Here is a 27,105-nt window from a genome sequence, read left to right as displayed (position 1 = left end):
GAGTTAATTCCAGCAGACCCAATTAAACTTGGGATTAAGCCTAATGACCAATTAGAAGGCCAATTAACCCATATGGACCCAATCAAGGCTCCAATATGAACACATTAGACTTGGGCTAAATTTCGGGTAGGATCCAAACAAGTAAAAAGGAAATAATATGCTTATTATAATGTGTTTTTAGGTGACTCAGGATCCGTCACCAGGACGTAAGAAACTTGGGATAACGAATTTGCTGTAAGTAATCTGTCTTAATCCTATCGTAGATCTTGTATTACGTTTTATAAGATGAACCAGTGTTTTTCATACAATTTGAATTGTATGCATGATTAGTGAAGAAAGTAAGTAATCTATTTTAATCTTATTGTGGATCATATGAGTATTATGTTTGTTAAGTTTTTAAAGTGTTATTCATGCATGATATGTTATTGTGGATAAGTAACTTACCTAATCTCATAAACTATGGCCATGTATGCACCATGATTATGCTTATATTTTAATCATGCATGCAAGTTAGTATAACGAAATACTATCTAGCCAAGAGGCACTATAATGGGCTCAAAGATGCTACTGATCGAATGCAACTGAGCTGGCCTTGCTAGTAGCCGAGAATAACTTCGATGGCCTTGCTAGTGGCCGAGAATGACTAGCTGGCCCCGCCAGTGGCCGAATGGACTTTGCAGTAGCATCCGAGAGAATGGACCACGGCATGCCGAGGGCACGGTTTTATGTGCATGTTTTATGAAAATTCTGTTTGACTGAAAATATTGCTTTGTTTTCGAAGCATACATATTTTGCCATGATAAATTGTGAGATAATACGCATGTCAGCTTCTCAAACCCTGCATAAACATGGTTACCATTATGTTCGATCCGGTAAGATTATGTATGATTACTTACTGAGCCGTGTAGCTCATATCTGTTCATTTACTTTTTCTTTCAGATCCTCACCACTGATAGCTGCCAGAGACACGTTAATTTGGTATCAGGGCTTCTTTCTTTTGGGGTAAAGCAAGTATACTTTTGTGTACATAAACTACATAGAAGCTCTGTATTTGGGTACTGACCAGCATGTTGTACTAAGAATGCTTTCATATGAAAAGATTTGGTTGGTTTGACTACCCTGTTACCCAGGTATGAGGCTGCGTGCTATTGTGGGCGGTAGTCGGCAATAGCACGGCCGTGTCACGGATCCGGGTCCGGGGCGTGACAGAAATGAGCTCCATCATGAGCAAACTTCTCTTCCAATTTGCTGCCTCTGATGGAATATCATCTATTTTGGCATTCTCTTGATTGGGGTTTTTCTGCCAAATACCTTTGAATAAATTATTCAATAGAAGGATAATATAACAGGATGACTCAGGTACCTTTAATATTTTCAATAATGTTGCACATAAATAATGGACATCTATTTTTGTCCAGAAAGGGCAGTGTCTACTAACAGTAAGAAAGTTTCAGATCTGCTTTCTTTGCATCTCTGACCTTGGAGATAGTAACACCACAAACATCTAATTATCCTTTTATTTTTGGGTCATTGCAATTCATGTTGATGCCAAGAGAGCAACCACCACCAACTTTTTAAATCTTAAGTAAAATTTGTCATCACATCTGATTTGGATACTTTAGTTTTTCGAGAACTAAAATTGCTGTCTATTTAAAAAAAAAATCAGATATCAAAATTTATTTTGCAGTCATTTGAGTTGTAGTGGCCTGTGATGGTGGTGAAGCTACCATAGTTACCATGGTTAGTTTTGATTTTCCAAAATTATAAAAATTAGATTTTTGTTAGTTCTCACAATTTTTAAAGATATTTTTCAAAAAATAAAAATAAAAGTGGGAATTACATTGAAAGCAATTAGTTGGATACCGCGGGTACATATTGTTCATTTGAGCTTTTCATATTTATCAAATCTTGAACTCGAATTCTTTTGGTTTTCGATCTCACTGAACTGGACTTGTGATTAGTTCCCAATTTGGGCTGGAAAATTCCGAATCGACCCATAAGATAGACTGAGAGAGAGAGGGGGAAACTTCTTTTGGTTTTTCAAGCCTTGCCTATGGCCCTTAGCTAGCAATTGATGACCAGCTATATGTGAAGGGAACAATGAAGGAGCCCACTTCAGGAGTTAACAACACTTTATTTTATTTTTCAGATACATCAAAAGCAACTTTATCTTGGAAGTTACCACATAATTGCCTTGCACTTCCAAAAAGTACTATATCATTGCCTTGTCTTCCGGTGGTCCTTTCCCTAAAGCTTGATGTTTAATTAAATGTGAACCTAAAACCTACTCCACCATGAGTCCTCACAAGTCAAATAGGTATCGAGGGAAAAAAATTAAACCATGGAATAAAGTTGTGAGGGTGCATGTGTTTAGTCCCACGTGGATTTTTCGCTGAATAGATCTTGAGTATTTATATGGAATAAATAAATTCAAAAAATACTTTTCGACTAATCTTTTTTTGGTGAGATCATGGGTTGTGGCATAAGTCATCGGCCATGAGTAAATATATTGTCCACAATTTTTTTTCGAGTGCTGCTTATTTTTTTTACCTAAAGCATCGAAGCATTATCATTGAGGATATCAATATACTTTTATCTCTAAATATTTTTTTATTAAGAAAATGGATGATTATGATCATTATTATACTATTCATTTGTTAAAAAATAAACAGCATTTCCTTAATTAAATATTATTCTCCATGACAATTTATCGTATGGTTACTGCTTACTACAAACTTTTAACGACCATCGTAATGGTTTATCTCGTCCCTACCAATGTCAATACTGCCATCATGATAAATGGTTTACAGACCAGAGCTCTCAGTAAAAAATTACTTGGCTGGTGTTGCAATCGTGTTGGCCTCCTTGAATTTTGAGGTGTAATGTGAGTTATGCTACATAGATTTGCTGCCAAGTAAAAAAATTTGATCCGAGATTGGGATTATATCCACTTCAAACTCGCATGCCATACACCATAGATTTTGAGATTAGAATGTGGTTGTCTCACCAAACTTTTGTTCTATCATTTAACATGGTATGAGGAGTATGCTAATCGCGAAATCTGTTGCCTATGTTAGATGGGTTTAAAGTGGAAACATAGTTTCTATCTTATAGTAAATCTAAACAACAACCCAATTGCATTAGCTATTGCCATACATATAAATATGCATTTTCAATTTCAAGCTGACCGTTATTTAGTTGCTAGACTATATTAAAATGTGCTGCTAGTTCATTGTATGTTTTAGTTTGGTGAGAATCAAATTCACCATCTCGGTACTGGATTCTGTACTGGTACCATTCTATTACAATGTCGATATGCGCTACGAAATGGCGAGACGTACCGAGTGTTGGTACGGTACGAGACTGCATACTGATGTGAAATTAAATTAGAGTTCTAGCGTATTTGATCGAGCAAGATTTGTGGGAGATTGTTAAGAGCTTAGAAATGGTGATGCCATCCAATTATACAAATGCAAGAAGAAAGTGAAGAATCAAATTTGCTAGAGTAATGTTTTGTCTTTTAATTGTAGTAGATGAGAAAAAGATTATGCATATTAAGGAGTTCAGGAAAGCTTGGGGTCACAATTTTAGTTTTTGAAGTGCAAGAAAGGTGAACTAGTTGTTTTTAGAGTTTTCTCCAAACTTGAAGAGTTAGTTGGTTAGGAATCATAGTTAGATTTTGAGGTAGCTATAGAGGATAGATTCTACGGTTCGTTAGGAGTATAGTTTGCAAGACTATTCATGCAAAACGATGCAGAAGCTATCCTAGATATAAATATTTCTTGTTATGATTTAGTCATCCTTGAGGATGATAAGCCAAAGCTTATGGATAAGGCTTATATAGAAATTGTGTAGGATGTGGAGGTAATTTATAGTGATCTAATTATTCATGAGATGGAAAAGTTTGCTAAATTTGAAGACTCATCCATGTTTAGAGGGAGCTTGTTACGTGCAAGTGCATGGAGCTATAGAATATGATAGACTAAGCCATATGGGTGTAGATATGCTAGAGATGGGCATGCATTCGAGTAAAAATGAATGCATATCAAAGCACAAGTATGACAAGGTGACACATGCAACTTATGCTGATGAGATTGCATAGGTGTGTCTAGATTATATAAGTTCGAGGTTGTAAATGTACAAGAGATGTGAACTAGTCTAGGTGCAATGTTGTCAATGCTAAGAGGAAGTATCGGAGTCATCATCGACTTTGGCGCACACCAGAGGGAAGGGAGCAATGAGAAACTACTCCATAAGAAGTTGCTTGTATAGAGTTGTCAGCATGGACTTCGCAATGAGGTGGAGGGTTGGTATTTTATTGTGAGTCTTAGTTTAGCTAGGGTCATATTCCTAGTTGTTATTTATTCCACTATTATTCTAGGTAGTTATTCCAATGTATGCAATCTATGACAGGTATTTTATCTTTTAGTAGGATAGTTGAAATAAAGTTGAAGTCTTAGTTTTGATAGGCTTTGAGAGGTCTTATTTTAGATAAGCAATCGATACTCTCCTCATTCAAGTTTGAAGAAGAGTAGTCTTTATTTTTATGTAAAGGGAGGCTGGGTACTCTGGTTTTTGGATTGTGCACTATTGGAGAGAGATTTCATGAGAGATTCCTAGAGCAGAAGCCAAGAATTTTGATCCTGTTTTTGCAAGTTTATTTACTAATAAAAATTAATTTATTCTCTCTCTCCAAATTTATTCTCCTCAATTTTACTCTTCTCACAATCATTTTCTATATTACTATTGATGCCTATTCTTGGTGATCTTGGACTGGCCAATCTTATTCCACAATTGATCATGCTATTCTACATATTATCACAAAGTGTGTGGATTTTCTACAAGATTTTGGTATAAAAAAATAATGATAGTTTCTAAATAATTCATTCAAAAGCTAATTGTTGGGTTACAAAGAGCCTACATATAAAGACAATTAGTTTTGTACATATGTCGTATCTAGTAGTGGTGGCTTTATGTGGGTTATCATGGCCACAACTAACATGACTTGGATTCTCCACCGGAAATAAATTACATGCAAATTGCACTGCACAATACATCAAATTATACTTATAAATCTTATAAATGGAGGTTCTTTAAAACAAAAGAAAACATTCTTACTCCACTACTTTACATGTGCTTTATTCTATAATATACCATTCTACATCATTAGTTAGGTCAATTCCTGCTCTTAGAAATGAAAATAAGAGTGAAGCACTAGCCAATAAATTTTCAATCCTAGATTGATTCGGCAGGATTTCTAAATTTGATATGTACCACCTCGGCAACTACGAAGAGGATTGGACAAGATCTAGAAGTGAGATCCACAAAATTGAAAAGCCAAATCACGTATTAAACATTTGGAGGCATAATTTTGCTGTACGATGCTAGATTGAGGTCATCTTTTTCTTTTTTTCTTTGCGGTAATGAAGTAATATTTTATTTTAAAATTGAGTAATTCGAAAACATAAGCCACCTTATAAAAGATAAAGTATATCAAAAAATAAGGACAAAATTCTATCATTTGGGTCTCTAAATAGAAAGGCTTTGATCAAGCGCATCTCTCAATCCAAAAAGAATTAGATAGAGTATTTGAAAAAAAAATTGATGTAAGATTCGAGACCTACCTCATATAGGATTTAGCTTTTTAATGATAATTTTTATTAGCTATATCTATTTTAGAAAAGGCGTGTGCTCTTTTAGTTAAAAAAGAAATTCGTGCAACGGCGAACCTTACTAGTATAAATAAAAATTATTAATCTTGATTTGTTATTCATTAGTAATCTTGATTGGATCACAGGTCCAGAATAATGATTTTTTTTGTAAGATTTGGATAGATTCACTGACTATATTATACTAATTATTATTGTTGAAGTTAGGGCGTTTACAAATATATATCTCAGGGTCATTGAATCACTAAGAATTCTAATGCGGGGGAGCTTTCTTTTATATAATTGACGAGGTTTTCATCAACACAAGCAATTGCGTAGGGGGTTTCGCTCGTGGTTTCCAATAAGATATTGCGGTGGTACGCTGAATTCCGCCGCTTCCTTCACTCAAGAGACGTGGCGGTGTTCGTTACGCCGCTCGCACGGGAACGTCGTTCTCGCGTTACCTCCTCCCCGCTTGGCGAAACCAAAAAAATCCCGAAAAACCAGAAGCAAATCCCGTCTACTCTCGGGCCGTATCCCAACTAATATTTCTCGGCTCCGCGCGTTTTTAGGCTTCGCGGGTTCCGTAAAATCCTGTCCATTTTTTCCCAATCTTATTTTTCTCTCTTTTTTCCCCCTTTACATATATATATATATATATATATATATATATATATATATATATATATATATATATCTTCTTTTCTGTATTTTTCTGTTTTTTTGTGAAGTTTTTTGATTTTTTTGGTCGCTTTCTATCTCTTTCATTGGTCTAATCTTTGATTTTTTTTTTTTTTTTTGATTTTCGAAGAATAGAAAGGGAGAGTGGGGGTGAGAGAGAAAGGGGAGAGAGAGTGTGAGGAATTGAGAAATTTTGATCTGAAAAATTGAGGAAAAAAAAGCCAAAAAATGGTGCATTGAGGCTCAATACGGAGAACTCGCGCGGTAAGATTAGATTTTGATCGAATTCCGGTGATCCTCGCCCGATTTCCCTATCTGTAGAATTCTTGTTGGTTGTGGTTCATCTTTTCAAGGATTTTGGATTTGGAATTAATGTTTTTCAAATTTAGGAGAAGGGTGTAAAGAACGAATTTTTGTTGAGGGAGTTCTCTCGGGTTTCACAACTGAAGGAGTCTTTTAGGGCTTCTTTCTGTTGGATTTAGGATTCCCAGCTCCGTAGTGAGAATTGAGGCTCCTGTACTTCAATTAATGCATCGCAACTCCAATTTTAACGCTCGAAGTGATACGTTGGGGAAGGGGAGATAGTTGTTGGAGCTTATGGGCTGCGTCTCCTCCAAAGGAATCAGCCATGACGAGCAGGGTGAGGCCCGGCGGCGCAAAGACTCAAAGAAGTCCTTGAAGCGATTGGTTTCTTCGTCAAAGAGAGAGGAAGTCTCAGTAGCAGGTGCAGATGCTGATCCGAGGGTCGGAATCGACGGCGGCACGACAAGGCTCATACCTAAGTCTCAGGAGAATGCAATCAGTGCGCCACCACTCTTGCCGGATGATCGGGAGAAGGCAGCAGTGGCTGTTGATTGGACTTGTAAGGGCGGCCGGTATCGGCGACAAGCTTCGTTGGATGTTAAGGCAGATAGAGTGAAGCCCGATTTGAAAACTGTGGGTACTGGAATTGACAAAGATTCCAATTTGGCAATCTCCACCGTGCCGAATGGGTTTGAAGGGGAGCATGTGGCGGCAGGGTGGCCTTCCTGGCTAACAAATGTGGCAAGGGAGGCAGTGAGAGGTTGGCTGCCTCGGAGAAAAGATTCTTTTGAGAAACTGGACAAAGTTGGTTTTTTTTCTTTGTACTATCCTGCTTTCTTTTTCCTTGATTTATGCTTTGCATGTTATATGTTTAGATTGTCTAGCATTTCATTGTTCGGTTTCTTCTTCATGCTGTAATGACCTTACTACCGCCGTTAGATGGGTGAATTTGCCATCAATTTTATCAACAGCATATCCTCTGCTAAGTAATACTCTTCAACTAATCATTATTGCTATGAAGTCCCATGCTTGACAACAGACAATTTCTAGGATTAACTGATAACTTTTCTTGTATGCATTAATTTTAGCATCGATGAGCAAAAGATAAACTATCTTTACATGTTCATACACTATTCATTCCTGTACTATAGATTAATTCATTCTTGCATAAGTATAGGACTCTTGTTTGTTATTTTTTGTATGCCTACAACTTAGGCCTCTAATATGGGCTTTGTAAGTTTCCTATATAATAGGCTTGAAACTCTCTTGAACCGTTAAAATTATCTAGAATTAATATCTTTAATTAATAGAATGTTATCTGTCTTCATGCATGCTCATAATGTGCATCAATTCATCGTTCTGTAAGTACAAGTGCATTTATTCTATTTTATTTTATTCTTTTTGAAGTATACTGCATAAGCTTTAAACACGGTCTTGATCCAGTTATACATATGGGTTTGGAATTTTCTTTTCCTATTTATGAAGAAGTAAAGAAAAGAAAAAAGCTTCACGATACACCAACTGAGGGAACTGATTCTAATATAATGATCTCTCGCCCTCGCTTCTACTCTTTGATGCTAGTAACAAAAGGTAGCAGTGGTTCCTGCTCTAACATCCTCTTTTGGTGCAAAATTATAGGCACACCATATTTATTTAGGTTCAGGCTTAATAGTGGCTTGGATGCCACTACGGTTAATATCAGATCCAGAATACCAACCTTAGGTTGGTTCTAGGAAATCTCTTTTTTGTCCAAGTAAAATCTTACACCCAAAAGATGTAAAGTACATGAAATGCCATTTCCTTTCATCACAGTCACCCATTTCTTAGTGGCAGAACATGAGGATAAAGGATCAAATTCAGTCTGGGTACGATATATCTGATGGTGAATATATTATCTTCAGATTTGTGTTTTTTTCCCAGCCCTGGCCCATTCGTTGAGTGATTGTTTGTTGGCTTTGGGCTGATTCTAATTTATATGATATATTTGGCATCATGAATATGTGCATGGTCAAGCATTCATGGAGGATCAATTATAGTTTTGCAAGACCATACTTGACTCAATCTTAGAACCAGGTTTAACATTTTAGGTCCATACCCGCCCACCAGTTCAAGTTTTTGCATCTCTCTAGATGCAGATCAGGCCACCTGCCTTGACTGGAAATCACATGTACCAGATTTAAGATATTGCATTAATAAATGTTATATATTTCAAAACTGACGAATCTACTAAATAATTTCTAGCTACCTTTATATACTTTTTCAGCCATGATTATGTCTCATTGTACAGTCTACCTGTAATGGTGCCCTGGATGTTATTATAGATGTATTGATAGGTTCTGTGCACCCCACCACTCCCCAGAAATCTTATGGTTTTAACTTGTTTCGTTGAGTTGAGCCAAATTGTAAGGTTCATTGCCATTATGACTGCAACTGCAATAAGTGAAGCACGTAAACATGGACACGAGATTTGGCTTTTTGGCTATATAGATTGTACTCCTGCTAAATTCTAATATAGAGCCAGTTCCTAGAAGGTGTTTAGAATTCTTATCTAGCTGTTCCTATTCACCATTGTTGGTTTCTGTATGTCAACCACTCAACCTGCATTGTAGTCACTCTTCTTCTTACTATAGATGTGTTTGATCTATGCTGGATATGTTCAAACCCCTCCAAGTATATTTTTGTCACTTTATTTTCTATATTGTGTTACTTCTAATCCTGCATGCAATGTACTTGTTCTTGCTATGTAGCTCCTAGGTATGCTTCACTTGTCCTACGATCCTTATGTCCTTTTAAAGTTTATGATCCCATTAGTCACATTGTATACCAAGCATTAAAGCTGCTTTTATATTCCTTGTAAAAAATTCTTTTGCCTTAATGATTGTTGAGAAATGCACCATAGTCTTGAGAAACTACTTGAATGGCCAATAGTATAATTGGTGGTGGAATAAATCTCTACCACTTGCTGTTGTGTCTTTTCTATGATCATCAGATTCGTTTATTTTGGCACGAGCAGTGTCACAACCATGAGTGCTTTGTGTGTCTTCACAATTATTTCCATGAACAACACTGCCACCTGTGACTCCCATTGGGTTAATTGTTGTCACAATGTACAAACACCAATCAACACTGACTTAATAGTATAGCCAAAATTTTCTCATAAATGAATTTTTTTAATAGTATCAACAGAGCATTATGTCTATCAGAAATTGCAACAGTCAAAATAGATTATGTCTATAACTGATGATTCTTTTTATGCGTGCATTTGAAAGCATGAGTGGCATTTTTGTCATTAGTACCCCATTACCACAACATAATGTCTTGCCTCAGCTTTTGCCACCAGCACTGGAAATGCTCAAATTTTAGTTACAACATTATTTATTTCTTGATTTACCAACATCACTTTGATTTACCTGTTAAAACTGACTAGCCCATCTTCAGGTCATTTCCAGATATCACTATGTAAAGCTCCAATTACAGCTGTAGGGAGGATGGCATTTCATCCAGGAACTAAGATAGAGGTGTTGTGGTCTTGTTGATTGTGGAACTACAATTTCTGGAGAACTGTGTAAGGAAGGGACTGCATCCACATATGCAAAACAAAAGTTGGATGCAGTCCCTTGAGCACGCCACATGGCTTATTTGTGGATATGCAGTTACTATTGCAGTCCCTTGTGCACACCACATGGCCTATTTGTGGATATGCAGTTACTATAGAATGGTGGTTGAAAAAATAGAGCGGTGACCTGAAAAAAAAAAAGATTTTACTTTGCTTTTCATGGGTCCATGATCTTTTGTACTTGTGAACAAATAGATTTGTATCCTTTGCTTTTCTTTCTATCAGTGCTATAAAATGCATTTGTCCATGTACTGCAGGACATGAATAATGTATCTTACATGCAGTTATGGAGTATCATTTCTTGCTTGAGAACACTTTAGATGAATATAAATTAAATTAGAAAATGTTCCTTGGTATTTTTTCCATTTTGTGCCTTTAGAAGGATTTGTACATTGACTTCAGTGCTGAACAGTGGCATAACAATTAGTAAGTCAAATGCTGAGTCCATACTACAACTGCAATACTTGTATCATTATATTATTTCTCTCTAGACCATCATGTTTGGTCTAATTATAACTGTTATTATAAATGAACATCAAAATTTACTTACATCTTAAAGTCTGTAGTGTGAATGTGGATACCAGATACGGATGATGATGCAGATATGCCAATATAACAAATCCTGAAAAGTAGAATATAATACAGCTAAGATATGAGAATGAAGAAAACATCTATAAAGCTAGTGACAACATGGTCCACAAACTCTATCATTCAGTCAGCATTTAAATAAATAGACGACAATCTGCTCTCTACACAATAATGTCAACATGCTAAACTCCAAAATTAGTCATTCATCTGGAAAATTCTATCATTAATCTAAAAGGAAGTAAAGGCCTCTCCCCATCCCTAGAGGCATCAGGAAGTATCTCAGGCATATCTGGTATCTGAAGCCTTTTTTGAATCCTAAAGATTAAGATAAAATATCTATTTATGTATTCTACATACATCTCAAAAGCATCCAGCAAGTATTGGGTTCTAAATCATACTTCTCAGAGGACACAATAATCATTTTGAAGTATCCATGCTTCATAAACTAGAGTTTGTAGATCTGTACTTGACATGTTGTAAACCGGTGCCCCCATTGCTGTTCCTTCTCCAGCTCCCATTTTCCTACCTCCTTCATGCAACTAACACCTGAACTTTATATACAGAGAATTAAATTTTTGTGACTTTTTGATTCCCATGTTGTAGTTCGATTGACCTGAGGGTGATCCTCAGGAGGACTTTCTGACCGCAAGCTTAAAAAAGTTTTCTGATCATGATATCATTAAAAAGAGTTCTTTTTTTGGTTGCAGATCTAACTTGATATTGCTCCAGATGTCTCTGTAATGTAAATCTTTAATATATGCCATCCCTGTAATAGATTCTGTGTGATACTAGGTTACATGATATTTAAGTGGGAACCAGCTGATTTCTTCTTTTAATGTTAACTGTGTAATTGTTGAAAGTAGTTGCATACAAGGATCAGTTTTGGTCCTTTATAATGTTTTCCATGCTCTCATTTTTCTATTTTTTGGTACCCCTTCCATGTTTGCAGATTGGACAAGGAACTTATAGTACTGTATATAGGGCCCGTGATCTTGAAACCGGAAAGATTGTTGCGCTCAAGAAAGTGCGATTTGTTAATGTTGATCCTGAAAGCGTCCGCTTTATGGCAAGGGAAATTTATGTCCTACGTAGGCTTGACCACCCAAATATTGTGAAGCTGGAAGGGTTAGTTTCATCGCGGATGTCATGTAGCTTGTCTCTAGTATTGGAATATATGGAGCATGATCTTGCTGGACTTGCGGCAACACCCAGTATCAAGTTCTCAGAATCTCAGGTGTTTGCTGTAATATATAATATCTGATTCTCCTTCTCTTACAAAATTCTTTCCATGTGATAATTCTTCAATTTGTATATTCTTATTATGGACGAATTCCATTTCAGGTCAAGTGTTACATGCAACAACTACTTTCTGGGCTCGATCATTGTCATAGTCATGGGGTTTTACATCGAGATATCAAGGGTTCAAATCTTCTGATCAGCAACAATGGCATCCTTAAAATAACAGATTTTGGCCTAGCTACCTTTTTCAATCCTGATCAGAGGCAGCCGCTGACAAGTCGTGTAGTAACACTTTGGTATCGGCCTCCTGAGCTTTTGCTTGGTGCTACAGATTATGGTGTTTCTGTTGATCTATGGAGCACTGGTTGCATCCTTGCAGAGCTGTTTGCTGGGAAGCCTATTATGCCAGGAAGAACCGAGGTATCCTCCATCTTTTTAATTTGCTCTTATTTATGGATGCCCTTGCAGGTGAATGGAAAAAAATTGCTACAAAAGGACATGCTTTCACACTTATAATTCTGTAATTTCATTATGCAACTGAAATCTGGGGATTCATATCTGTAATGATATTATTTTAGTTACTTTGCTACTTAGTCATGTCTGAGACAGGCCATATTAGATTGCAAGAGATCATTTCTGTACCTATTTATTCATTAGTGATGAAAATTGACCTAGAGTTTACCAATTTTTGATATTGCAGACTTGGCTATTTATTAGGATTCGATACTTACAACCTAAGGCAGGTCCAAGTTTAGAAGCTAAACCTAGATTTGTAGGCATATATTCTTATGGCATTTCTTTATGTGGCAGGCCATATTAGATTGCAAGAGATCATTTCTTTAGTGCATTTTGTAGGCATATATTCTTATGTCAGAAACCAAATTGGAACGCAATAACATTAGTTATTATTAGGGATGTGCTATTCTTTGTATTTTTTGCTGAGATTTTGCAGGTGTTTTTATTCATTTGTTTTCTCCTAGGACTGGATGTTTCCATTCCATATGGTCAATTTAGCTTTATTTTATTTGGTGTTTCATTCTGGTGAATGCTTAGGGTTTTCAGTAAGTACCTGATCTCTGCTGATCAAATCTTTGTAGGTGGAACAATTACATAAGATATTTAAGCTTTGTGGGTCACCATCTGAGGAGTTCTGGAGGAAATTAAAGTTGCCACATGCAACCAGTTTCAAACTCACGCAACCTTACCGACGCTGTGTTGGTGAGGCATTTAGGAACTTCCCTCCTTCGGCTGTAGTTCTTTTGGATCGTCTCCTTGCTGTAGAACCAGCAGATCGGGGATCTGCTGCTTCTGCCCTTAAAAGTGAGGTAAGTTGATATTTTTGCTTTGACAATCCACATCTTCTAAGCCTTTCTTGCACTTAGTTTAAACTTCTAGTTATTGGTTGATTGCATGTTAACCTAGTTTGCGCATTCCTAACTCTTAAGTTTCCTCCACTTTCCATACCTATAATCCTGAATTCTAGTAGTACTTTTGTGTTTTATCTGGTATCTACTGTTTCTCTCCTTGTTGTGGGGTTACCTTTCTTCCTTTCCATTGGAGGGTCAGGATGGTTGCACAGCATTTTCATTTAGGGGGCATGACACGCCACTTGATCTTTGCAATATGATGCCTGGAATATCCTGTCATACTCTGGAAACTTGCAAACTGGTTGTTGTGGTAGTTATTTAATTTAGATATGCAATCTCAAATATTATCCACAGGCATGATATGACTTTCAATTTACAAGCAAGGTTACATTGTCTTAATTATTTGCTGCATGGGTTTCAGACCCCACATTTTTTCTCAATTCTCAAGGTATTCTGTTTCTAGCCAGTAACTTTTTTAGTGTATGAACACTGTGCTGCAGGAATGCCTTTTAGAGCATCAAGGTAGCCCCCAAACTGGGACTAATTATGTAACTTGCTATGATGAAATTACCGTATTACTAATACCTGTTGACATCTGCAGTTCAGTAGTTGATGCTAATTTTTGGTTACCATGGCCTTAAGTGACATGTTGGAGTTTGTTTGACAACATATTTCATAGGCTTATCCATCAAAATCAAGTTTCTGTTTTGAATATATTTAGCCATTTCTCCTATTTGCTATTTCATGTCTATCTCGATTTTGATAATTTTAAAAGCATTAGAATCTTCTTATCCTTTCAGTTCTTCACTACAAAGCCTCTTGCTTGTGACCCGTCAAGCTTGCCCAAATATCCGCCATGCAAAGAATATGATGCTAAGCTCCGTAACGAAGAAGCTAGGAGGTATGTCTTTTTACAGATCTAGAGCATGCTTTACAGAATTGTCTTATTACCCTTTAGGAGTTAATAATGACATTCATTCTATGAAGATAATAAAAATGTCTAAGATGTTATTTTTCTGCAACTGTCATCACAAAGAAGCTGACTTTTTGCCTCTGCAATATATAATACCATTATTAACAGACAAAAAGCAGCTGCTATAAAAGGTCATGAATTGGAATCTGGAAGGAGAAAAACAATGCCCATGCCAGATGTCAATACAGAATTGCAGGTATCATTGCTAGTAGTTTCGGTTTTTTCATGTCAAATAAAAGAAAAAAAATGATTCACAAACCCTTGTAGGAGCACTTGTTATCTGGGGGTGATCAAATGCTTCTGGATAGTTGCAGCTTCCCTTGACTAGTTTTTGTTTTTTTAAACTGAAACATATAAATCTAAACACCACAGACCATGACATTTACTAATTCCATGCTAGCTTACACTTATTCCTAATAATGAATGAGAAAACTTCAGAACATCTGTTTGAATTAAACCTTTGTAAAAATATGTTGGTTTACACCATGAAATTGTGTAAGTCATGGCTCGCAAAATTATTGGTGTTTGAGGCTAAAGATAAAGGAACAGCATGGTCTTAACTAAACAGTCATTCTTCTGATTTATTTATAGCATCATGCATAGACTGTTATATTATATTTATACAAATGAGAAAGCTGATGCATAGAAATGGGAAGATGAGAAGACTACCTTACTCATAGTTGCCTAAAAAACAAAGTGATGTTTTGGTCATCTGAAGTGCACAAAACATGTGCTTGTAATGCTTCATGCATTTGACTTTTCTAGGTATGCTGTGGAGTTATGTTGAATTATAGTAGTGTTTCCTGCACAATTCAGTTCATTAAATTAGTATTTCTTGCACCATACAGTGTCTTCGGAATGCTTCAGTCCTGCTCTCTTGGATATGCTGCCCAGAAATGGAGTGAATTGCTCATGTCAACACATGATTGACACTAACTGCTCCCCGCCGCCCCCTCCTTGATGGGAAACAGCTTATTGCAATTCCTCGCACTTAAAAAGTCCTCACTTAACTATTTCATTGATAAACAATATTGGTCTTAAGCATGGTAGCTGTACCGATTTGTACTAGTGCATATAAGGCATACCATGCCATACCGGTACCGAAATGTTATATGGTATAGGAGCGTACCGAGTATCAGTAATGCCAAATCGATCCCATACCGGGTGTACCAACGCCATACCAAGATGGTACTAGTACGGGATCTAGTACCAATATTGTGAACTTTGATCTGTACCGTCCAGAATCTTCTAAAGAATCATTGTGTCTATTTCCTTTTTTTAAAAAAAATTATTATGCATGTCAAGTAAGCAACATAAATGAAAGGTTCAATTTTCAAATCAACTTACTCTAGTCACCAGTATAACGTGACATGCTTCTATATTTTTACTCTTGTCACTTTTAGAAACAGATATTTTGGTGCCAAGTGTCATGTAAAACCAGATTTTTTTTAACAGAATTATAAAAAGCATTGCTTCATTAACATATGTAATCTCTTGTAGGGAACCCTAAGTACACGTGCATGGAACATAATAGCACAACTGGAAAAATATCAGTGACAGTTTACACTTTCATGCATGTTTGTGTTTCATGCTGAACAAATAACATTTTGTAATTAAGATAATAATTTGTAAGCAATAAATTTGAAAATACAAAGTTGGTTAACCAATTGCTGGTTTAGCTGTTTCATAAATAACAGCTTAAAAACTTTTCTCAATTTCTGTGTCTTATGGCTGGTGCAGAAGCGTCGGATACGGGCAAACCCCGAAAGCGGCAGCAATAAATACAACCCACAAGAGGATGGAGGATCAGGTTTTCCAATCCATCCTTCCAGAGGGACAGTAGAGAATGGTTTTCTTCATCTCAGTCACTCTGGTGTATCCAGATCCACATGGAATAACAAGGGATACGGGGACAACGCCCAAACATTTTCTGGCCATTCGCTCACTAATTTGGGGCAATCTAATGGTCCAGATGCACCAATGCAGAGATCTTACATGCCTCATGGTGGGGCTGCTGATTTGTCCAGCTTCTCAGGTCTAGTGGCAGCAAGAAGCAGTACCACAAAATTGGACAATCATAGGGAATGGGCCAAGGATGCAAACTGGCCTGAGCATCGACCAAGCTTGAAATATAATCAGTTGGATGTTGCTGATGCCTCTGAGAAGCAGGAATGGATGAAGCACTTGCTGGATAGGCCTTCCTCCTCTCATAAGGATGGCAGCGCAGTAAGCAAGGAATCTACAGCAGTAAGTTCTAATATCATGATAAGTTCCAATTGAATGACAGGTTCTCTGAGATTTACTGGAATTATAGACAAAAAAGTACATAGGTTCTGTTAGGCCTACAGCAAATATAGTGCTGTAACTCAATAGTTTTAACGTTACATTTTAGTTCCAATTCATGATTCTTTTTTTTTTTTTCCCTTTCACAGAAACATATTGAAATTTTGAAGTTGAGGTAATTTAAGCAGTGTTTGATGCTAAAGACAGTAAAGAGAATGCATGATGAGATACATTTGGTTGACAAAAATATACTAATACTATATTACATTGTTGAATGTTGAGAATTGCAATTACTTTTGTAGAAACATGCAAAGCCATTAATGTGTCGTGAGTTATGTTTAAACCTGCCTTTCAAACTTTTGCTAGTGCTCTATTTAGAAAATGCAAATCATTGTTTTTCTTTTTTTGAGAAATGTTGTGGGAATGCTAGCATCCAGATTTGAGTTCTCTCTGATGTATGCATTGAGGATATCAACCACATGACCAGCATCCTGCTGGCCGGTAGTGCAAATCTAAAAAAGTAGAATCTGCATCCTGAGAGGCAGAGCATGAAGCCTGACCAGAGTAACTTTATTGTTCAGGCATTTGTTAAAACCAATTGTTATTTTATTTTATTTTAAGATTTGTGGTGTGGACAATAGGTGAGGCATCCAGCCTAGGACCTTTTTATATGTAGAGGGATGCCAACCGGCTGAGTTAATGCTGGTTGACCATTTGTTCTTCATTCATCAGGCAAACGAATCCTTGTCTCCATTTTACTCCAATCTACTATGGGATTCTTGTCACTGGACTTGTCTTTGTTCTGTAAGGTGAACTTCTGTTTCTAATGGACTTGTATTTGAAATGGACTTTTCAGGGTTATGGCACTAAGAAGAACAGAATCCACTACTCTGGACCATTGATGCCTCCAGGAGGAAACATAGAGGAGATGCTTAAAGAACATGAGCGGCAAATCCAACAGGCAGTCCGCAGAGCACGCCTGGACAAAGTCAAGTCCAAGAACTATGGTGTCAGGGGTCAGTCCGAAGCCCTGCTCTATGCGAGCAGGATTGGGAGGCGAGATCGTTAAGAAGCTTGATTTGATCTTGCATTTCTCAGCGACGGAGGATGACCTGATAATGCAGTCCCTGAAATGAAGCAAAGTGGTAATGCGGAGTAGGCACAAGAAACAGAGCTACTTTGCTGCGCAATTGCCCTGTCAACAAAAGCTTTTGTTGCGAGTAAAGGATTCAAGTGTAATTTGGAGCATCAAAATCGTTTGGATTTATTTCTTGCAGTAGGTTGTGGTTCAGATTTAGCCCCTACCGCATTAGCATTGGTTTAGCTGCTGTAGTCTGTTAGGCTGAATCTGAAGCATATTGTTTATTTTGGAGGGGCTGAGTTTGGATATTTTGAAAAGCTGCCAGAGAATTCATGTTTAAGCAAGATGTGGAAGGCTTTATAGGTTCTGTTGGGTCACAATGTAATTAAGTGTACAGGACCATGAAAAAGCCGAAGATTGGGTCTGTTGGACTGCAATACAGCACATAGGGCAAAACCATGTTACCAAGGATTTTAAATGAATTTATTTAGTCGATGTTAGTTGGTATTCATTGCATATGTTGCTGTTATGTTCTGGAGCTGCTCCAATGCTTTCTTCTCAGCTTCTCTAAGTTGCTCCAACTTCTTGTATAGGGATGTGCTTGGGCCTTAGCATCAACCTTGAGAATATTAGATTGTGGCACCAAACTAACATGGAACCGTCGACATGGTTTATAAAGGCTGGCCTTGATGCTTTATAAGCAAATGTTTTGAAAGTGATTCGGTAAAGTATCGAGGGCATGATCTTCGATCTGTCGGATGAGAATTTGTGACGATTTAAGCATCTTATTTCTTGAAAGCTGTCTGTGGAGTGAAACAGCCCGAGGATCTCTTGCTTGATTTCATTAAATTCACTCTGATTAAAATTTGAGGGCCAACTCTAGATCTTTTTCAAGGCAAAGAGCTGAACCGACTCAACGCCTGAGTGTTTGCAACATTGCTCATCTGTCATTTTGAATAGCCATTTTTCCTGTCCATCTTGTTGCCTGCCTTTTATCCATAGAGGGCTCTCATTGCCTGTAAAAGCTGACATTCCCTTCCAACTCTCTAACCAAGCAGTCCCATATGCCCTTGTACAATTCAGAGCTGGGAAGGGGGATTATTTTGAACTTTTCTCCTTGGAGAGGGAAGGAAACAAATGATCTCTTGCTCCTTTTGCACCACCAGTGCAGTAATCTATACAATATAATTGAGATAAATTTCAAGGATAGCCTGTTTAGTGTACATAGATGAAAATCTATACAATAAGTTTATATATTATAGATGAAGATCTTTGCAAAGCCCTAACAGAGTTCAGTTATGTTACTCATGGAAAAAGTTAGAAGTTCAGCTTCACATGTCTCCCAAGAATCTTTATATTTTTTAGAATAATTATTTTTAAGTCATTGCAGAGTTGCTGCTTAGGTCAAAATTAAAGTTATGGATAAAAAACTTTAAGGTTGCCATACTTTAATTTTGTTTGCATGCTTGAAGAATAACATACTTTAAGGTTGCCATGATGCTTGAAGTATAGAACAATGTAGGATAGCAAAATTATGATAATATTACGTGGATCAGGCACATTTGATTTTTTAACAGAATTTTGCAAATTTGCACCACAAACACATTCTACCATTTCTTTACTATAATCTTTTCATTGAGTCTCATCACATTTAGCAGGCGCCTCCCAAAAAATTAATAACTGTTGCTCATTTCAAGTCTTTAACATATTTCCAACCACCCTTTATTATTTGAAGGCTCATGTGCCAAGATGCAGACCATGCTTCTTAGTTCTTTATTTGCAGTGAATAATTAGGTCAGAAATGTTGGTGATACTGGTATTTGAAACCTAAATTGAAGCAAAATCCACCAAAGTTAGCTCCATGTGGAAACCTCATAATGCAGTAAAATCTTTGCCGCAAAAATAGGAAAATTTAGCGCATACAAGTGTCATAACACCAGGATGGAAGCTACAATGCTACTGCTCAGCAGCAACGTGAGCCAAGCAGAGTTTGTGCTACAAAACTTTTCAGAATTTTGTAATTTACAGAAGCTCAAGAGAATACTGATAACCAGCCTTGCAGCTGCTAAACACCCGAAGACTAAACTTATAAATATCACCGCAAGACCCCTGTTCTCCATGTCAAACTGATGGTCTTGAACCCTTTTAACCTCCGATCTGCATATTGTCAGCACCATGTGAGCATTGCTGAACTATACTATCAATACAATATATATTAACACTAATTATGAAATTTTCTTAGTGTCTCTTTGTTCCAAAGGGTGTCATCATGGGGACAGATTACTGTTCAAAGCAACAAGTCCTACATATGTACCAGTAGAGGTTAATAGCCAATTAAGAAGCACACAGGCTGAGGTACTATTGCTAGACGAGCAAGAATTGTATATCTTGCAAAATAAATGTTCTTTTTTCACTTTTTTGAGAGAACAAGAGGGGGTTTTAGGCCCCCATGCAATTTATTGAGATGATAATTTATAATGATGCTGGTGGGACTCAAAACCAAGTCATTGGTAACAACTCTTAGCAGCTTCACCAACTAAAACAGATGACGCCCACATTGCAAAACAAATGCCCCTGAGCTTGAGAGCAAGTCAAGAAAATGAATTTCTTCTATAGTGTAAAAAATTGAGACCTTGCTGTCAGTGTTTCTACAAACTCTAAAATATGTGGTATGATTATCCAAGTCTAGAGTGTTCCTTTTAACACTTTGCATCTATCATGCTTCGGACCCCCTTCATGAATGTTGACACACTCAAAACACTAAAGAAAACAAAGAATTATTCAAACCTGAGTATTGTATTATCTTTGACCAACTGGTCCAACTGCAAGGAAACAAGGATTTTCCATGAGAGCAGCTCTCCAATATCACTAACCTGAAATCAAGGAATGCAACGTGAGTTAAAAAGAATAGCTAAAAATTAAACAAATTACCTAAGAAACTAGGAGATTGAAAATTCAACGTACAAAAACATTGTTGGTATTTTGAAGATTCTTTATCTCTAGTTTGATTTTCTTCAGAAGCAGATCTTTTGCAGTAATATCATCATCAAAGTCTTTAAATATGTGCCCATATCTGCTGTTCAACTCCTCCAGATACCGCTCCAAAACAGAAAAATTCACATCAAGAGACTGGACTTTCTGCATTAGTACCTTGAGAACAACATCTCCAGGTATCCTTCCAACTTGTGTTGGCCTTGTCTCTGCAACTGGATCAGGCACACTATGTTTTGATGACTCATGTTTTGTCTTTGGGTTTTCAGGTTTTGTTTCATCATCAGTTTCTGTAACAAGCCTCTGGTAGGTGTCATCTGTATCAGTTGGTTCTTGCAGTGGTTTTTGTTCAACCTTATGTTCTTCAGGTTCCGATCGTTTATTCTCAACAGCGATCAAATCCTCCAGCATCCTCTCAACAGCATCCACTCCATACACCTCCACTACACTTAGTGTACAGTAGAATTCTGAACCATAATGACTGAGCAAATTGAGTTTTAGATACCTCACCCACTTCGGCTCTGGAAGAGTAAACCTCTGGGCATGTTTCACGTTTGCAGCAGAAAAATTACCAAGTTTGACCCAGTTGTCTGTTGGATAAACTAAACTACTCAGCAATTCAAAATCTTTTAAATTAGAAGAGTAGTGTTCAAAATTTGCCATCTCAATAGTATCTACTAAAGTTTCTTCTGAAAGCTCTATAACAACATATTTCTCCTCAGCAGAGCAGGGATTTCGGAGGTACCTGTCCTTATCTTTGTCTAAGATGCTGGAAGCACCTTTAGCTTCCTTATTAAAAGCTAAGACCTTGGCACCCTTAGTAGCAGAAGCATAATTATACTCCTTCCCACCAGGTTCCACTTTGTGAATGACACTGCCTGCTTGTGCGGAAATGGGCTTCTCCTTTGCAGGGACTGCTTTACTTTTAAACTCATCAAGACCAGGAGGAGCAATACGGGATAATCTGTCATTTTTAAGTAGAGCTTCCTTGTTCACCTTTATGTCTGATTCAGAGACTGCCTCAGCTACATGCTCTTTTCCAATAGTTGATAGATTTACTCTATCCTCTTCGCTAACAGAAACTTCTATGCTACTCCCAACAGCCTCACTCTCCGAAATAGGGCCGTTCTGAACATTGTTATGGGAATTGGCATCTGACGGTGCCAATGTATCCTCAGAATCTGAAGAATTTGAACCATCATCTGGATCTGATGGAGCTTCATGCCAGACAGATGCACCAACCAAAGAACCAAGTCCATCTGCATTTCATTGCTAGAATAATAAATATAGACATAACTGAGACGGAAAAAAAAATGGATTTCTAATATCATCATCCAACTTCCTTATTTCCTTTGCTAGCCATCCACTCTTCTCAGGAATTATTTTCAGCAAATAATAGCTATTCTCTCAAGCATTAGTGAACAAATACAGGATGTGGGTGAATAAGATTGTCTGTGGCAACCATCATAATGAAATGATTATGCATTACCTGTAAATTTAATTTCAATGGACAACATGCAAATATCAAATGCACTTGACTCTTCTGAATATCGCTCCAATGCCAGAATACAATTGTTAAAGATGGCAAAATCAGATCAAAAGAATGTAAATCTACATCAATATCCACTGAGAAACTCAAGGATTAAACGAGACATATCAACAGAAAAAAAATAAGAGATGTAATAGATAAATTTTCTCCGTGCAAAGAGCATGATTCCTAGGAATATGGCCTCTTTTACTCTCAATGGCTTTTCTAATACTAATTTTTAAATACAACAAATGGAAGAAGCAGCTAAGAAAGTGCAAATTCATGCAAGATTTAAATATAAATCTTACGTGTGTTTATTGAATTTATGAGATCCATAATGTGATAGTCTTCTTCTAATGCTTCCCACAATAAGAATACAAGCCACAACAACAGTATAAAATCAGAATCGAGCAAAATCATAAATAGGAACTCCAAAAAAGAAGCAAGCATAAATAAAAGCATTGATTCAATCACGGAAAGAAAAGAGAAAAAACCAAGGATCTGATACTTACTGATGAGCCATGAAAAGCATATTGACAAAACAGCAAAACAAGGAAAAGAGAAGGAAGATCTATTAGTGAAACAAACAAACATGTGAATGACACGAAATAGAACTCTCCTTTTTTCTTCCCCTTCTTTCTTTCTTACGTTTTAAAAGATGTAGCAATCTCTCCACAGGAAGTCATTGTAACAAATGAGAGAGAATAAGAGAGAGATATATATAGAGAGAAAGCATACCTATATATCCATTGCCATTGCTGAACAAGGAACTCAGGAGGAAAAGGAGAACCCATGAAAGGAAAACCACAGACAAAGACACCTTGTATAGGCATTTTCTCCCGGCAATGACATTCTTTTCCAATGCAGCTCTTCTTTGCAGAAGAGCTCTACGAGATCTCTGCATTGCTCATGAATCAAATTCGCAGCTGTAGATGAGGAACCACGGAATCAATTAAAATATGAAAAAGAAGAAGCATTGTATCTCATTTTTCAGAATTCACAACAGATAGAGGAGATCAGTAGACAAAAGAGAGAGAGAAAAAAAAATGGTGAACTTTGTTTTGGCAACTGATGCTTCAAACAAAATTTACATGTTAAACAGCACATGCAATGAATATAAGATAACTAAAATTCAATGTAGATGGAGAGATTTCACCATTGCTGCTGAGTAAAGGAATGCTTTTTCCAGCAAAACAGTATCAAAAAAAATATATCTTAATAGTAGACTTGTAGAGATTTCTCTTTGGGGGTTGATTCAAGGCAAAGGGAAAGGGAAAGAATATCTTTTTCTTAACCTCCTCCACTCTTTTCTCTTCCTTTATCCCCCCTTTTCCTGTAGCGATCTAAAATCCTATTTGTGAATCCAACTATTCACTATAGTATCCCGTTATTCCACCAGAAAACTATTCAAAATGTCCACCAAACAACAATCATATCGAATTCAAAACGCGAAACAGGGGAATAAGACATACAGTTTTTCACTAAAAAAATCCAAATTTATAAATAAAATTGCTAATCTCAAGAATATATATATATATATAGATAATCAAATCAATCCGAACTGCAAAAGTTCAAATTATATCCAAGAAAACGACGTGATAGTTCACCTAATTGGCATATGAAGTTGAAAAAAAAAGAGAGACTAGAAAATTCGCATGTCAAGATAGCTATCTAAGGTCTAAATTGAACCCGATGCGAAAAAACCAAAGAAAAATAATCCAAAAAAAGAAAGAAAGAAAGAGGCGATGGCATCAAGGGAAAAAAAAAAGAAAGATCGCCGACTGACCTGAATCGATCCATCCAGCTTCTTGTCCGATTGAATTGGAAACTGAAATTGGAAAGAGGGAAGTCATCAATTTCCATTAAGGAGAAGAATAAATAAAGGCTACGAAGCGGCGTACACTCTCCCATCTTCGTCTCCGTGTGTAGAGATTATTATAACTATCACTCTTTGTTCGTCATTGAGATTAATTTATTTCCAGCCGATATATCGATGATGATGTGTTAACTGTTCATGGTGGCCCGGCGGGCTGGGCCGGGCTGGGCCCGTTTTTTGTTTTTTTTTGTCAAGCGGCACCTCACGCTGAACGTAACTGAGTACGGCCAAGAATATCAAGAAAAAAAAACTGACCCAGCAGTTGGGGAACATCCGCCTCGTTCCTCCATATAAAATCTCTAGAATGCTGTGCCGTATATAATGCCACCCAGTTGGCAGTTGAGTTGGCCTTCCGATACACATATGTGGCCCTGAAGGACTGGGCCTGTTCAATAACTAGGCTCACGCCTACATGTTAAAGCTGTAACCGACCTGGTTCTGCCAGAATTTTTTCCTATTTTTCTTGTATTTTTGTTTATATTTCATATATTTGTAGATTTAATTAACAATGATTATCGATATGCGAAATTAATGGGATAATAAACATATTGTAGGTTTGTTTGCAACATTTAATTATTTGTATTTAATATTTAATATTTTTTATTTTTTAATATTTTTAAAAATAATATATACCAATCGTCGGGCCCTCTTCCCTCATAAATTGTTATCATGACCTCTTATCATTTCTAAAGTGTAAGGTTCACCGAGATGAGAAAAGGCTATCTAGATACAGAGGCTAGGAACTATGTCATGAAGTCCAAGGCCCTACCTCAAGCTCGAGTAAGGGTCAGGCTTGAGCCTGTGAGGTAGGCCTATAGGTCAAGCCAGTTGGGCTTGGGCCCAAGTGAATTATTTTGACTTTTGGGAAAAGCATGACCCGACTCTAAAGTAAATTACATTGATTTTTGGGCAAAGCCTAGCTTGGCCCATGAACAAGTTCAAGTTAAATCTAGTCCAACTCTAATAGAGTTACACCTTTTATTAAATTAGACAATGGAGATCCTACATCAATGATCCGAACAATTGGATATGTTCTCCTGCCTCTAAACTGTTTATATACCTAAAAATCACATGATTTTTGGATACCCCTACATTAGGTCAAAAAAAACATATATTATTTTATATTATTTAAACTATCTAATTTTTTAACTATGTGATGCATAGGCCAGAGATATCCAAATTGCATGACTTTTAGTTTACAACAATTTAAAAATAGTAGATCAATCAAATGATTCAACTTAAAAAAAAATATAACTCTAGGTGTAACTTGATCCCGGCCCTTTTACACACCTTTTTGATTCAAAAAAATCACTGAACTTGATATGGACTACTTTGGTCATTACGAGTAAGGTTGGATAGAGTTCAGCTGCAAGATCCGAACATTAGGAAGCTAAATTGCGAGTCAAACTTCTAGAAGTCATAACATGATCATACAACACCTAATTGAGATGATTATTTTTATTCAAATTGGATAACCTTTTTGAGATTTTTATTCATTTGGGCCTTGAAACAATCTAGTCACATCAAAAAGTTTCTTTTCAGAAAAGGCTTTGACAACGTATTTTTCAATCCGAAAGAAATGGACAGAGCAACATAAGATAAAGTTGATATAGGAATCGAGATATACCTTTTATAGTTTTTTTTTTATAATTATTTCTTCTAATCATATTTATTTTTAGGAACTTGGTTCTATTCAAACTAGAAGTAGAATCCGATCCGAATTATGCAAAGAAGGACCTCACTACTATTGTAAATAAGGGCTATGTACCTCAGTTGATAATGTGTGGATCATAAATGAAAGAAAAGAGGATGAAAACCCTACTTTCCTAAATTTTCTATGTTTTTCTTCTCTTTTTTTTTGAAAAATTTGAATTGGGTAGGTTGAGGGAATTCTTCCTTCTTTCCGATTGGATCAAGTTGATATTAGAGCATCAGTCCTCTACATCCATGGGAGCCTTAATCTGTTGTCGAGGTATATAAGTAATATAAGCAGACGAGAGAAGGATTATCCGTGCTTGTAGTACCTGAAAGGACAAAGACAAAAATGGCTGCCAATTCTACTTTAGTAGATAATGAGATGAAAAGATGTATCATATAATTAGAGGAGAAGATAGTCCAACATACTAAAATCGTGTCCTAATTCACAATGCCTTCAACACAAGCCCTAACAACTCTTGTAGCAAATCTGTTTTCCACATCTAGAGATGAGGATCCACCATCTAGCAAAGAAGAATAAGACTAAAATTCATCTCCAAGTAAGCCAAACGATTCAGTCGTAAGGTAAAGAAGCAAGCATTTCCCTATTTTCAGTTTTTATTTGGCAAGAGGCAACCACCTAAGGGTTAAAACGAGGCAAAATTCTATTGTTTGACATCGAAACAAACTAGTCAAACTGAAAGTTTTTTTTTGGAATAAATTTTAACCAAGCATATTTCTCAACTTGAGAAAAATTAGGCAGAGTAGTAGCAGACGAAGTTGATGTAGAAGTCGATATCTATTGAATTTTAGCTTTTTTTATGATTATTTATACTAATCATATTTATTTCTAGAAACTTAGTTCTATTCGAACTAGGAGAGAATCTAACTCGAATTATGAAAAGGAGGAGCTTACTTCTATTATAAAAAAGAGCTATATACCTCGGTTTATGATGTGTGGATCATTAATGAAAGAAAAGGAGATGTAAACCTTACTTTTGCAATTTTCTTTAGCTTTTTCTAAATTCGAGAGATCAAGTTAGGCAGATTGAGAAAATTCTTCCTTTTCTCTGCTTAGATCAAGTTAACATCAAAGCTTTGGTCCTCTACATCCATAGGATCCTTAGTTTGGAGTCCAAATATGCGAGCAATACAAGCAAATGGGAAATGGGCTATTTGTATTTGTAGTACATCAAAGGACAAAAATGAGTATGATGTTCTATTTTGATGGATAAT

At 36.6% G+C, this 27,105-nt stretch overlaps 2 protein-coding genes across 3 annotated transcripts; one reads left to right on the top strand and one right to left on the bottom strand.

Moving 5' to 3' along the window:
• The first annotated feature begins 6,420 nt into the window (after positions 1-6,420).
• On the top strand, positions 6,421-18,295 carry LOC103719498 (probable serine/threonine-protein kinase At1g54610). Its single transcript, XM_039134069.1, has 9 exons — positions 6,421-6,593; positions 6,719-7,436; positions 11,786-12,070; positions 12,178-12,495; positions 13,173-13,400; positions 14,243-14,343; positions 14,524-14,611; positions 16,156-16,662; positions 17,555-18,295. Exons 2-9 carry the CDS (start codon positions 6,927-6,929, stop codon positions 17,765-17,767), a joined length of 2,250 nt encoding a protein of 749 aa, XP_038989997.1. The 5' UTR covers positions 6,421-6,593; positions 6,719-6,926; the 3' UTR covers positions 17,768-18,295.
• Positions 18,296-19,641: 1,346 nt separating this feature from the next.
• On the bottom strand, positions 19,642-24,259 carry LOC103719499 (SUN domain-containing protein 4). 2 transcript variants are annotated; one of them, XM_008808776.3, is made up of 5 exons: positions 24,085-24,259; positions 23,037-23,224; positions 20,744-22,029; positions 20,567-20,652; positions 19,642-19,936 (listed from the first exon to the last, which is right to left on the bottom strand). In XM_008808776.3, exons 2-5 carry the CDS (start codon positions 23,200-23,202, stop codon positions 19,708-19,710), a joined length of 1,767 nt encoding a protein of 588 aa, XP_008806998.1. In that variant the 5' UTR covers positions 23,203-23,224; positions 24,085-24,259; the 3' UTR covers positions 19,642-19,707. The 2 variants fall into 2 exon arrangements, with proteins under 2 accessions (XP_008806998.1, XP_038990006.1); XM_039134078.1 differs by lacking the exon at positions 24,085-24,259 and adding an exon at positions 23,455-23,574.
• Positions 24,260-27,105: the final 2,846 nt, after the last annotated feature.

This window comes from Phoenix dactylifera, chromosome 1, assembly GCF_009389715.1.
Source record: "Phoenix dactylifera cultivar Barhee BC4 chromosome 1, palm_55x_up_171113_PBpolish2nd_filt_p, whole genome shotgun sequence".
Lineage (NCBI taxonomy): Eukaryota > Viridiplantae > Streptophyta > Magnoliopsida > Arecales > Arecaceae > Phoenix > Phoenix dactylifera.
This window is presented reverse-complemented; position numbering and strand designations above follow the sequence as displayed.

Excerpts from the sequence above, each read along its gene's own strand:
- LOC103719498 (XM_039134069.1), top strand. The coding sequence starts at position 6,927 with ATGGGCTGCGTCTCCTCCAAAGGAATCAGCCATGACGAGCAGGGTGAG. Across the intron at positions 7,437-11,785 it reads CTTTTGAGAAACTGGACAAA|ATTGGACAAGGAACTTATAG; the intron begins GTTGGTTTTTTT and ends CCATGTTTGCAG. Across the intron at positions 16,663-17,554 it reads TAAGCAAGGAATCTACAGCA|GGTTATGGCACTAAGAAGAA; the intron begins GTAAGTTCTAAT and ends TGGACTTTTCAG.
- LOC103719499 (XM_008808776.3), bottom strand. The coding sequence starts at position 23,202 with ATGCAGAGATCTCGTAGAGCTCTTCTGCAAAGAAGAGCTGCATTGGAA. Across the intron at positions 22,030-23,036 it reads CAATGGCAATGGATATATAG|ATGGACTTGGTTCTTTGGTT; the intron begins GTATGCTTTCTC and ends AATGAAATGCAG. Across the intron at positions 20,653-20,743 it reads AAAATACCAACAATGTTTTT|GTTAGTGATATTGGAGAGCT; the intron begins GTACGTTGAATT and ends CCTTGATTTCAG.